We start from the raw sequence: 13,367 nt of genomic DNA, 5'->3' as shown, positions 1-13,367 counted from the left end.
GGAGGGCTTTTTTATAGAACTCTTTTTCCTGGCTAAGTGAAGATCTTCCAAATTAGTGAGACGCCATTTCCTCTCCAACTTACGGGTTATCTGCTTTAAGCTACGAGTTTGTGAGTTATACCACGGAGTCAGACACTTCTGATTTAAAGCTCTCTTTTTCAGAGGAGCTACAGAATCCAAAGTTGTCTTCAACGAGGATGTAAAACTATTGACGAGATACTCTAACTCCCTTACAGAGTTTAGGTAGCTACTCTGCTCTGTGTTGGTATATGACATTAGAGAACATAAAGAAGGAATCGTATCCTTAAACCTAGTTACAGCGCTTTCTGAAAGACTTCTAGTGTAATGAAACTTATTCCCCACTGCAGGGTAGTCCATCAGGGTAAATGTAAATGTTATTAAAAAATGATCAGACAGAAGGGAGTTTTCAGGGAATACTGTTAAGTCTTCTATTTCCATACCATAAGTCAGAACAAGATCTAAAATATGATTAAAGTGGTGGGTGGACTCATTTACTTTTTGAGCAAAGCCGATAGAGTCTAATAATAGATTAAATGCAGTGTTGAGGCTGTCATTCTCAGCATCTGTGTGGATGTTAAAATCGCCCACTGTAATTATCTTATCTGAGCTAAGCACTAAGTCAGACAAAAGGTCCAAAAATTCACAGAGAAACTCACAGTAACGACCAGGTGGACGATAGATAATAACAAATAAAACTGGTTTTTGGGACTTCCAATTTGGATGGACAAGACTAAGAGACAAGCTTTCAAATGAATTAAAGCTCTGTCTAGGTTTTTGATTAATTAATAAGCTGGAATGGAAGATTGCTGCTAATCCTCCGCCCCGGCCCGTGCTACGAGCATTCTGACAGTTAGTGTGACTCGGGGGTGTTGACTCATTTAAACTAACATATTCATCCTGCTGTAACCAGGTTTCTGTTAGGCAGAATAAATCAATACGTTGATCAATTATTATATCATTTACCAACAGGGACTTAGAAGAGAGAGACCTAATGTTTAATAGACCACATTTAACTGTTTTAGTCTGTGGTGCAATTGAAGGTGCTATATTATTTTTTCTTTTTGAATTTTTATGCTTAAATAGATTTTTGCTGGTTATTGGTGGTCTGGGAGCAGGCACCGTCTCTACGGGGATGGGGTAATGAGGGGATGGCAGCGGGAGAGAAGCTGCAGAGAGGTGTATAAGACCACAGCTCTGCCTCCTGGTCCCAACGCTAGACAGTCACAGTTTGGAGGATCCAAGAAAATTGGCCAGATTTCTAGAAATGAGAGCTGCTCCCTCTAAAGTGGGATGGATGCCGTCTCTCCTAACAAGACCAGGTTTTCCCCAGAAGCTTTGCCAATTATCAATGAAGCCCACCTCATTTTTTGGACACCACTCAGACAGCCAGCAATTCAAGGAGAACATGCGGCTAAACATGTCACTCCCGGTCTGATTGGGGAGGGGCCCAGAGAAAACAACAGAGTCTGACATTGTTTTTGCAAAGTTACACACCGATTTAATGTTAATTTTAGTGACCTCCGATTGGCGTAACCGAGTGTCATTACTGCCGACGTGAATTACAATCTTACCAAATTTACGCTTAGCCTTAGCCAGCAATTTCAAATGTCCTTCGATGTCGCCTGCTCTGGCCCCCGGAAGACAATTGACAATGGTTGCTGGTGTCGCTAACTTCACATTTCTCAAAACAGAGTCGCCAATAACCAGAGTTTGATCCTCGGCGAGTGTATCGTCGAGTGGGGAAAAACGGTTAGAGATGTGAACGGGTTGACGGTGTACACGGGGCTTCTGTTTAGGGCTACGCTTCCTCCTCACAGTCACCCAGTCAGCCTGCTTTCCCGACTGCACGGGATCTGCCAGGGGGGAACTAACGGCGGCTAAGCTACCTTGGTCCGCACCGACTACAGGGGCCTGGCTAGCTGTAGAATTTTCCACGGTGCGGAGCCGATCCTCCAATTCGCCCAGCCTGGCCTCCAAAGCTACGAATAAGCTGCACTTATTACAAGTACCGTTACTGCTAAAGGAGGCCGAGGAATAACTAAACATTTCACACCCAGAACAGAAAAGTACGGGAGAGACAGGAGAAGCCGCCATGCTAAATCGACTAAGAGCTAGTAGCTGCGCTAAGCTAGCGGATTCCCAAAAACACACAAAGTGAATAATGTGCAAATAATCCAGAGGTGATTCAGCAGAAGGAGTGCCCCAATCAAGGCACCAAACAGGCCATGAAGCAGCACAGGCAACGCACGACAACAGCGAAGGCACGACAACGGTGCTAAAATAAAATAAAAATAAAAAAATAAATAAAAAAAATAAAAACGAAAGCGTTAGCAAGCTAGTTAGCTTGCCAACGCTGATGAAAGTTAGCTGATAAAAGTGCTCCGTCGCGATGTTTCGACCGTTAGAGGTCTTCCTTAGGCGTTGGAGCACAGTAAAAAAGTAAAAAAAATGTAAAAAAGTAAAAAAGTCTTGAAAAAGACTGTTAGTTCAAGTCCAAAGCAGCAGGTAGCAGTCTCTGTGTAAACAGTCCCAACAGAGAGCCAAAATTCTGATGCAATCTCACTCCGAAGACCAAGTCAGCAAAGTCCACGTTCCGCTTCCTCATCGATGGCGAGCCGGCTTGGACTGTGCGCCGGCTCTTAGATGTCCGTAGGATGGGCCGGGGCTTCCCGTATTTGGTGGACTGGGAGGGGTACGGACCTGAAGAACGCTCCTGGGTGAAGAGGAGCTTCATCCTGGACCCGGCCCTCCTGGCCGATTTCTACCGCCGCCACCCGGACAAGCCTGGTCGGGCGCCAGGAGACGCCCGTTGAGGGGGGGGGGTCCTGTTGTGTGGGCCGCCAGAAGAGGAGGTACTGCTGGCCCACCACCAGAGGGCGCCCTGTCTGGAGTGCGGGCTCCAGGCACCAGAGGGCGCAGCCGCCTCACAGGAGCAGCCAGGGTGACAGCTGTCACGCATCACCTGCAACAGCTGTTACCAATCATCTGATCGGCAGGAGTATATCAGCAGGACGACGTCTCCACCTCTTTGCCGAGATATTGTTCTACCTGGAAGGTAACGTACCTCAGCTGTCTGCTTGACAATATCCTTTGTGACTTTTGTGCATTAGTTTTTGGACTGTTTTTCCAACGAGAGGTGGAGGTAGCATTCCTGCCGTGCTGATTCCTGGGTGCAAACGCATCCTCATTCACTTGCTTTTTGTTCCTCGCCAGCAGTACCAGATCCGACACGCGGAGGCAGTGGCCACCTGGGAGTTCGGGACTTGGCGGCTCCAGTATTCCCGGGGTCTGGTGGCGTAGGAAATCGTGTGGTTCCGGTTCTGCTTTGGACAGGCGTCTCCTATCTTTGAGCCTGCTCACACGACACCTTGTGAATCGACTATTGTCTATTGTTGCAATCTGTTGTATTTGTTGTGCACATTCACAACAGTAAAGTGTTGTTATTTGACCTATTCCATTGTCCGTTCATTTGCGCCCCCTGTTGTGGGTCCGTGTACCTACACTTTCCCAACACAATGCCTACTTTAGTTATAGTTTAGTTATAGGACCACTCAGTCTAACAAATGTTTTCTGGCATATTTTTGACCTAATGTCCTCTATTTTCTTTTCAGTGTAGTCCAGGAAATTTTGGGTTGTAAATGGCGAACAGCTTGTGGAAAGTTGCTCTTGAATAAATTTGGCCACAATGTCATTATGTTTATTCTTGCTAATTAAGCCTGAATGATAACACTTCTTTGGAGCAAGTTATGCATGTTTTCACTCCAATATGTCATCATGCAAGGCAAGATGAAAACCTTCTAATTTAGAACAACGTCATTTATGCGCTAGACTCCTGCATTTAACACGACTTAGGTGTTCATTAAACCAAGGTGTTTGCAACTTGGGGCAATGAGATTTTACAGTAAGGGGAGCAATCAAATCCAATAAATTAGTGAGCGCTGTGTTGAGGCTATTTGTGAGACTGTCCATTGAGTGACCATGTTCAGAAAAACACTCCAAAAATTCAGGTCGTTCAATTTAGATTTATTTTGTGATACTTATACATGTTAAAGCACATACACATTCCACATATACAGTGCATATGGAAAGTATTTACAGTGCTCCACTTTTTCTACATTGTATTATGTTAAGGCCTTATTCCAAAATGTATGAAATAAATTTTTCCCTCAAAATTCTACACACAATACCCCATAATGACAATGTGATATGTTTTTTTGTTTGTTGTTGTTTTTTTTTTAGATTTTTGCAAATTTATAAAAAAAAATTAAGAAATCATAAGTATTCACAGCCTTTAACTTGAAGCTCAGAATTGAGCTCAGGTGCATCCTGTTTCCACTGATCATCCTTGTGATGTTTCTACAGCTTAATTGGAATCCATCTGGGGTAAATTCAGTTGATTGAACATGAGATGGAAAGACACACACCTGTCTACATATAAGGTCCCACAGTTGACGGTGCATGTCAGAGCACAAACCGAACATGAAGTCAAAGGAATTGTCTGTAGACCTCTGAGATGGGATTGTCTCATGGCATAAATCTGGGGAAGGGTACAGAAATATTTCAGCTGCTTTGAAGGACTCAATGATCACAGTGGCCTCCATCATCCATAATAGGTGCACCAACCTTGTGGCATCATATTCAAGAAGATCTGAGGCTGTAACTGCTGCCAAAGGTGCATCAACAAAGTATTGAACAAGTGTGAATACTTATGCACATGATTTTTTTTTTAAAGTTTTTTAGTTTTAATAAATTTGCAAAATGTCAAAGAAACATTTTTTGTGTTGTCATTATGGGGTGTTTGAGGGACAAAATGAATTTACTCCATTTTGGAATGACGCTGTAACAAAATGTGGAAAAAGTGAAGCTCTGTGAATACTTATCCAGATGCACTGTATATAAAGCGGACAACATTCACATTTTCATACTTGTTGACTCACTTTTTTTTTTTTTGACAATTTTGTAATCTAACGTGACATGTTGAAGATGTGTAGGCACCCAGATTAATCTTTCAGGATAATGATCCTTCAAACTTAATAAATGAATCATATGAATGAGAGAGTCTTTATCAATATCAGAAATGGTAATGCAACAAATCAGAACAAGATCCAAAGTATAACCACTGCAGTAAGCTCATTCCTGGACAAAATGATGAAATCCAAACATTTACAAAACATTCAAAAACTCTTTGCTGGGGGGATTTGAAGGCTTATTAAGATGGAGATTAAATGATGATCTCACCAATCATGAGTATATTCTACTTTGTCTGTAGCACGACCTCCTTCTTGGAGGTCAAATGTGTCAAGATCTTATTGTCTTTCTGTTGCAACATCTTCACTTGCATTTTCAATTCCGTTACTTGCAAAAAATGTCCCTGAAAGAAATCAAACTTTAAAAGTGCCTTGACATCACAACATTGCTGCGGGACCCCATTATAACCCGCAGCAATGATTTCAACCGACCCTCTAAAAACACCACCTAAAGAACCACTGCAGTGGTTTAAAACTTTGAAATCTAAGTTACCCTGACAAAAGCCATTCACTGCTCCATTTAAATTCTCCAAGGGAGCTTTTCTCTAGTTTGTTTGGCCCGAATGTGCAGCCAAAAATAAAAAATTGAGTTGCATTCCCCACTTACGATCCATGAATTATTTCACATCACTCGGCTGAGAGCTGTCTGACCAGATCCCTCGTGGCGTGCATTGTCCTTCGGTCTGAGTCACTGCACCATGCACTGTGACAAAAACTCCGTAGCTGATATGAATTTGCACTGCATAACAATGTAACAGATGGCCAGACGCACTGCTGCTGCATTCTGTTACAGATGACCTGCTGGTTATTTACACAAAAAACAATTTTATTCACTTTCACTGACAGTCTCTTCAAACCCATCATATCCACCTTGTAGCCAGCCTTTATCTGGGGTTGGTGGAGGGAGCGTTGGGGGTGCAAACTGCACCAAATCTAAAAAAATATTTATACAAACAGATCGTCAGAAGAGGCTCGGGGGGTTAATGCTGTACCTTTGCAGCAGTGAGAGGCAACATTTCTTCATCCGGCTACAAGCAATCGTGGTGGAGTCTTTTTGAGAAAAACCAAATAAGCCAGCGATGGAACAAGCGGTGGGAGAGAAGGAAGAGGATTGCTCTTTCTTGTTTTTTTTGTACTGCTGCATCTGTCGTGGTGATGCTGAGGGTGAATCTTGTGAATGACTGAGGCGGCGGAACGGCTAAGTGAGACTAACAAGTGGTTGCCATGCAGCAGCAGGCGCGAGTGTGCGTGCTCCTGGAGGGAGAAACGGAATGATAATGAGTAGGAGGCAGCACGTAAAGCGCCATAAGAAGAGGAGCTCTATCTCTGACAAGAGACAAGTATCATAGCTCGATCCGTCCCCCCTCTCTCTCTCTCGCTTCATCGTTTGGCTTTGGCGGCAGGTTTTGCCTTTGGGATGGATGGATTTGTAGATATACGCTTTAGGTCTCTGAGGAAGAGGAGCTGTTTGTCGGAAAGAGCAGCAACAGGTCTGTAATGACGGAACAATGACGACGGTGAGACGTCTGCGTTTCTGTCTCGTGCATCCTGCCTCTCTCGCTGCCTCTCTGTCTCACTCATGCTGTATATACTTGTGCAACATCCTCCTCCTCATCGTTCCGCTAACCTCATCCTGATCCGTTGTCCCCGTTCTCCTTTATCATGCTCCTGTCCCTGCGATGTACTAAGCAACTCTGCCCATCTGCCGATTTGACTTTGTAGCCACCTGCTGCTTGTTCTCGTGGGAAAAATTTGGGAGATAAATGTGTGAACACACCATTTGTACGACTGGGTTTTGTCAGCCTCCGTCGCTCTCTGGTCTCATGGAATCACGATGTGTGACACGCAACAGGTAGAGGCTTTTCTTTCGAAACCAAACCTGCATCGCATCTCACCTTCTTCAGACATTTTCACTGATCCCTTTAGGCTTCTCTTATGCTTACCAGTTGGCTATGCACTGCGACAGTGTCAGTCTTGTCAGACTTAAAGGAATGTAGCCGTAGTGTACCGCCTGTATGTGCACTGACATCCTTTTCATTTTTAGCCCATGCGATTCTGCTCATTTAAAAAAAAAAAAAAAACATTTCCAAGATGGAAAGAGAGAGCGAGAGAGCGAGAGAGTGAGAGAGACGGAGATCGAAGTCTCCGGACATCGGCTTGGTACAACGCAGTCTATTTATAGCAGCCTGTAACCCTTCGTGTTTCACGGCCACTTCCTTTCTCAGCACTTTTCGACATGTCTTCTGTGTTTCTTTCTGTTTTTTTCTTCCAGCTGCATGTTAAAATCAGTTGATCACACATTCTCTGTCTGCACAGTACTGAAGCAACTCAATGATCTCTGTCCAGGTAACATGCGGGCTTCTGAACACCTGACACCATCACGGGAGAGATGAGGCACCCAGATGTTGGTCTACCATGTCGAGCATCCACTACAACCACTCCCTTGCTGCCATGAGCGGAAACGACGTGATGGCGCACACTCTGACTCTGGAGCAGAAGACGACGTTTGCCTTCGTGGGGATGCTGCTGGTGTTCCTGGGGCTGCTGATAGTCAGGTGCTTCAGGATCCTGCTGGACCCCTACAGCAGCATGCCATCCTCCAACTGGTCCGATGGCATTGAGGGACTGGAGAAAGGGACGTTTGAGTACGCCCTTACCTAACACAGGGGAAACGCACAGGAATGTGGAGGCACCCGTATGTGTATACTTATATAAGACTACCCTGCACAACCGTTGCACCTGACACATTTGTCTGTCTGCGATGGACTACATTAAGAGATTGAAGCTGTGTGCACTGTTAGTTCAGAGCCGATGTGGCGTCTCTGTCCCATATGTGGCCATGCGTCTTGTTATGTGCGTCTGAACGAGTGCATGGCACAGATGCCATGTCATATTCTTTGCCGTCCTGCCAGCAGGTGTGTGTTTCAGCTCATTAGTTCACATGAAGATGGCTGAAGCTCCCTTGAACCCCTGCCTACATGTTCACAGAACAGGGCAGGCTTTTAGGGTGCAGTGGAATTATTCAGACGTACTGACTCAGGGACACGATTCCTTACTGTATGTGAACTCAGAGTGGTTGCACAAGAATGTCATTTGCTGGATACGGGGTATTATATCAGACTAGTGCTTTGTGGATGAATCAAATCCAGTCTGTAGGTAATCCAAAAAAAGATGCTGCTCTGCTGCTGCTACTGTGTGTTCTTCCTGCGGTGTCTTGTTTTCGTAGGCCTGCAAAGCGAGGCATTCAAACAAACTCTGATTTACAGACAGTGTGGTGGTACTGTTTCCAATTGATGCAAAAACAACTTGCAAAGTTGGTACTGCTGATGTCTTTGAGTGAGGGTACAGTGCATGTTAGCCACAATTATTTCTTGTCAGAGTGAAAGGCTAAAGAACTGCATCACGAAGGTATGACCCTGAAAAGAAATAGTAGTAATATTTTATTGCGTGGAAAAAGTACGAGTGCCAACTGATGACAAACACATCAAACAAAGACGAGATATCAAGTGATAACTTACAATACAATTACACATAGTCATAGGGTTAGGGTCATAGATGGCCAAGCTAGGCCATAGATGTTTAAATATTTTTGCCCATCTTTTTGCTAAATTGTTAGAAGAATTAATTAAAAGCCAAGAAGAAATTTGATAGAATTTGTTTAGGCTGTGCTATAAAAGATGCAGGCAAATTTTGGGATTGATCGCACATACTGAACAAAACTTCCAACACAACACTCTGATGTTGGTGAACATGATGTACTTACATAATTACTTAATATAACTCAGAATAGTTTTAAGTAAAGTAAATTCAAGCCTTTTGGAAAGATGCACAGTTCTTCCACAGTTATTTTTCATATTCACAAACTTTTAGGGCCCGAACTTGATGCTCTGTGGCACACACTCTAAAGCACATAGGACTAGAATGTTTATGGCACATCCAACTAGTGTTGCCACAGGTACTTTGAAAAGTTACTTTAATTGCTTTATACAGTTACTTCATTACCACCTTTATGCAGTTACTTTATTAGCAGCTACCAACAACTTGTAACTAATAAGTAAGATAAGATTGATACAAGATTAAGATTGAGTAATCAGCAATCTTAAAAATAACCAAGTTAGTTTACTAGTTACTTTATTACTTACATTCAGCAGCTGCCGGCACGTTGTCCACAGCTGCTTATGAAGTAACTGTATAAAGTAACTGTAAAATGTAACCGTATAAAGTAACGAATAAAGTAACTTTTCAAAGTTACTGTGGCAACACTGCACTACACTTTATTTACAACAATAAAGTGCTGGATATAAAAGGTTTTTTTTGTTTTGTTTTGTTTTTTACACCTAATTAGCCCCTTTTTTTGACATAACATAAAAACAGTCAACGCTTTAATGACTAGTGTGCACTGGAACCTGACGTACTGGTATTTCAGCAGTACACTCCAGTGAGAGGGTTTCTGGCAAGTTTACGGATCTGTGCACTGTGCAGAGAAGAACCACCAAACTCTCTGAGGCAAAGTAGTAAAGTGGTTTTGTATTTTTCCATCAGTGTTTAGGATTGCGTTATTTTTTCTTTGTTTTAATTGTTGTTTTAGGCTTTTTTTTTTTTCTTTTTTTTGCTTTGTGCTGGCTGGAAAATAGAACCCAGATTGTCCTTCTGGATAATCAAAATCAATTGGTGTCACAAACCTGCTTCCTGCAAACTGATGCAGTTGTTGTGCTGTTGTCTAATTTGTGCAGAAATCCCAGCGGCGATGATGTGATGTTATAGGTGCTACAGATGCATGTGGGAGTGTTGTTGAAGTGTAATTCCATGAGCTCAGTTATGTGTGGTGTCTGTGTTTTTGTATCAACTGCACAACCTTCAGATAGTGACGCATTGACATGGAGCGTTTGTGCAACCTGCTGCTGTGACATTCCACCAACAAGCATCACGATTGTCTTTTCTCTAGCATTTGCCATATGTCAGGATTACATAAACTGGTCTTTAATGTGGTCCCTACCCTACCTTATCATGGAAGTGACATTCGTGCCTCTGCATCCTTGACTACTGAGATTAAGAGAGACCTAGGAAGAGCTTTTAGAGTCAAGAGGTCTTTGGACAGAGGTGTTTTGGTGACGCTGATATCTCTGCAGAAGAATGAAGGTCCAGGTTTTTAGGGTCCTTGTGCTTTCCTTGAGTGCTGCTGATGCTCAAGTCATGTATGAATACATATGTTTTGCATATCTCTTGCATTTTGAGGGAATGTCAGCTAGAACATTTTGGCCATGTTGCATATTTCTCTGGACATGATCCAGCATGCAGGTGCCTTAGTGTTGGGAACTCCAGTGAGTCAAGAAGTCCATAGGGATGCCCCATTTCACCTAGGTGTGGCAGATACAGTATATAGTTACTTTTGCAAAGCAAAAGGTTGTTGCTACCTGGGACCCAAGATTGTTCCACGGTGTGAAGGATGTGCAGTATCAGTGCATGCTCCCAAGCCTGACTTGACTGTGGATATTTATTCATCAAATTTGATTGTGAAATGCACTGGAAGGAGTACTTTCCCGACACAAAAAGTGAAGCTGTTCAGAGTTCTGAGTAAGGAATCGCAACACAAAAGCAGTGTTACGTATGCCTTACCCTGTAGATTAGGCAATTTTTGCTGTTGTTTTGGAAGTTTTGTGCAGTATATACAGGGACACAGTCACAACATTTTAAAATCATGGAATAATTTAAGATAGGGCATTTTAATTAATGGATGGCCATAACACTTGGTAAAAAGATTCTACTTTCCTCCTGGAATAGATACAAGTCATCTTTTAGTGAACTCACAAAAAGGGTTAGTGGCATTAAAACAAAAGACAAGTTCTTTTGATGAGACATGAAATATGTTAAAAGAAGCTACTTTTAGAATATGAAATGAAACTTCTGCACTCTATTAAAAAAAATCAACGCTGTCTTAATGAGAAAAACTGCTGAAAGAATTTTCATAGATTTTTTAAAAGTTATTTCAGCTTAACTACAGAAGTCTTGTGGCATTAACTCACTTGAAAGTCAAAATAACTAAGTTGAAATAATCTATGCAAATTGTTACACCATTTTTTCTTGTTGAGACAGCAGATACATTGGGATTAAGCACCAGTAAAATTCAAAGTAATTATTATTTATTTATTTATTTAGCCTTGTGATGTGGGGTGTTTTACGAATTAGCAAATTTTGGTAGATGTTCTCAAAGAGGTTTGGTGTGACTTGGAAGAGATGTCGACAGACCTGGATGGATGGCGGGAGATAAGACTTTTAAATGACTTCTTGCAAACCTTGGCCACGATGGAGGTCTGCACTCTGAGTGCCCTTCTAGTATTGATTTATGGACTGTCATTTGTCTTGTGTTTGTTTGTTTGTTTGTTTTGTTTTTGGTCTGATGGTTGGCCAATATCATCAAGCCAAACAACTATTAATTAAGGATTAAAAGGACTTTCTTGTGCAATGCTGCTAATGACAAGGAGAAGCTCTCACTATCTGTGTGCAGAGGAAAACATCTCATGGAAAACAGGGATGAGACGTCCCTCAGCACTGCACCGAAACATCTTTATCCTCCTATACTCAGTCATCCTCACATCCTCTTTTCCTTCAGGCAGAGGATGACAGACCTAAACAGATGGCTCCAAGTGTTGTTTCTTTGCTGATTTTTACGGTCCATAGGGTTTCTCCTTAGTGCTGTGAATCTGCCTTACTGTGACCTTCGATGGGTTTATGTGCCTTCATCTACAAACATTAAAGCACCTGTTTGTGTGCATGTATGTGCGTATAGCATATCATGATGACAGCGTGTCTGCTGACATGTTGCTTGCTCAGCTGGTGGTAGAGATTTGACTCAATGATGTGAAATAAATAGTTTCTTTACATAAAATAAAACAAAAAGATTGTTGTAATGTGTGCTTTTTATGTCATTACAACATGTCGTTCACGCTAGAGGTGGGCGGATCGATCCTAATATTGATAATATCGATACCAACACTGGTATTGATATTGAATGATCCTTGTGTAAAAAGATCGATACTCAAGCTTTTTTTCTCTCCAGCACACACTGACTCCTGCACACGCAGATTCATCAAAGTCTACTCTCTGTCTGTAAGAGCAGCACTGCGCTGTGTCACACAACACAGAGCAGCGCACCCCCCCCCCCACCCCCTGGTCTTTTGTTGTTACGCCGTCACATGGCTCAGCGGCGCCAGCCAACAGCCATGCAGGTAGGCTCAGCCTGGCCCGCCCACTCAGCACTCTCCTCGAGTCAGCCCTCTACCTCAGGAGATTTTGTTTTAAGTTGTATTGAGTGATATTTTTTAAACAAAAATGTTGATTATGATAATAAAGTATTTTGTTGTCAAGTACAATGTTTGGCAAAATTCTATCCTAGGTCTTTTGGATCCTTTGGATCTATGAAACTTAAATATGAAAAAGTATCTGTATCGGTATCGGCGATATTGGGCCTGTATTTACTTGGTATCGGATCAATACCAAAATTCCCGGTATTGCCCACTTCTAGTTCACGCCACATATAAAAGATTCACTGAGCTGCACAAATTGTGGAATGCAAAATCTTTAAAGGTGATCTAACTCAGATTTACACATTAATTTCACAGACAACATTTATATTAAATGTGAAGATAATGTTCACCTTTTAAAGAGGTTCACATGCTTGGACTTTGTCAGATCACAGCCCATGTCGCTGGTGTGGAAGCCCCTGGCTTAACAGCAGTATGTGTAGAGAATTAAGTCACTGTGCTCAGAGCCTCTGTGCTCTGAGCTTTTCTGTCCTATTTACACTCTAGGTTTGGCAGCGCTTGCACGTTTAGTGCATAATATTTCCATCTATGCATGTGAGTCCTGTCTTGTGAAATTTTTGCCCTTCCTCACATTTGTAAAGAGACAGCAGTTTTCACTACTCACTGCATAGTTGTTGAAAGTTTGTCCAAAAAGGTGGATGGCAACTACTTTCCAGAAGTACTTTTTGTTGTTGTTGTTGTTTTTAAATCTCATTTGGAAGCTAAAAATATCTCAAACCAAGAATGTTGTTGGACTAGAGTCTACATACATCTGACTTTTCCCATGTAGACAGCTGTTAGGCCGTTGCATCCGCTTGATGCAAAAGAGGGAGTGGGGGATAATGGAGGTTTGAGGAGGAGTGGCTGAGGAGGGAACCTTTGTTTATGTCCAGAAATGCAGCACTAGTGTGACAGATATTTGCAAAAAAATTACTCATAACGCCTTTAAGATATGATTAACTTTATTCTAATCCAATTACATTTTTTCCACAAATCTGATTGGTTAATTGTGTGAGAT

General features: G+C 42.3%; 1 protein-coding gene across 2 annotated transcripts; it reads left to right on the top strand.

Annotated features, from left to right (window-relative positions):
- Window positions 1–6,030: 6,030 nt before the first annotated feature.
- ctxn2 (cortexin 2) lies at window positions 6,031–8,210 on the top strand. 2 transcript variants are annotated; one of them, XM_034194222.1, is made up of 2 exons: window positions 6,031–6,538; window positions 7,395–8,210. In XM_034194222.1, the coding sequence occupies exon 2, from the start codon at window positions 7,464–7,466 to the stop codon at window positions 7,707–7,709; it is 246 nt and encodes an 81-aa protein (XP_034050113.1). In that variant the 5' UTR covers window positions 6,031–6,538; window positions 7,395–7,463; the 3' UTR covers window positions 7,710–8,210. The 2 variants fall into 2 exon arrangements, with proteins under 2 accessions (XP_034050113.1, XP_034050106.1); XM_034194215.1 differs by having other exon boundaries at window positions 6,031–6,565.
- Window positions 8,211–13,367: the final 5,157 nt, after the last annotated feature.

This window comes from Thalassophryne amazonica, chromosome 2 (assembly GCF_902500255.1).
Source record: "Thalassophryne amazonica chromosome 2, fThaAma1.1, whole genome shotgun sequence".
Classification (NCBI taxonomy): domain Eukaryota; kingdom Metazoa; phylum Chordata; class Actinopteri; order Batrachoidiformes; family Batrachoididae; genus Thalassophryne; species Thalassophryne amazonica.
The sequence above is the reverse complement of the archived record's forward strand: the minus strand, read 5'-3'. Positions and strand labels throughout refer to the sequence as shown.

Excerpts from the sequence above, each read along its gene's own strand:
- ctxn2 (XM_034194222.1), top strand. The coding sequence starts at position 7,464 with ATGTCGAGCATCCACTACAACCACTCCCTTGCTGCCATGAGCGGAAAC.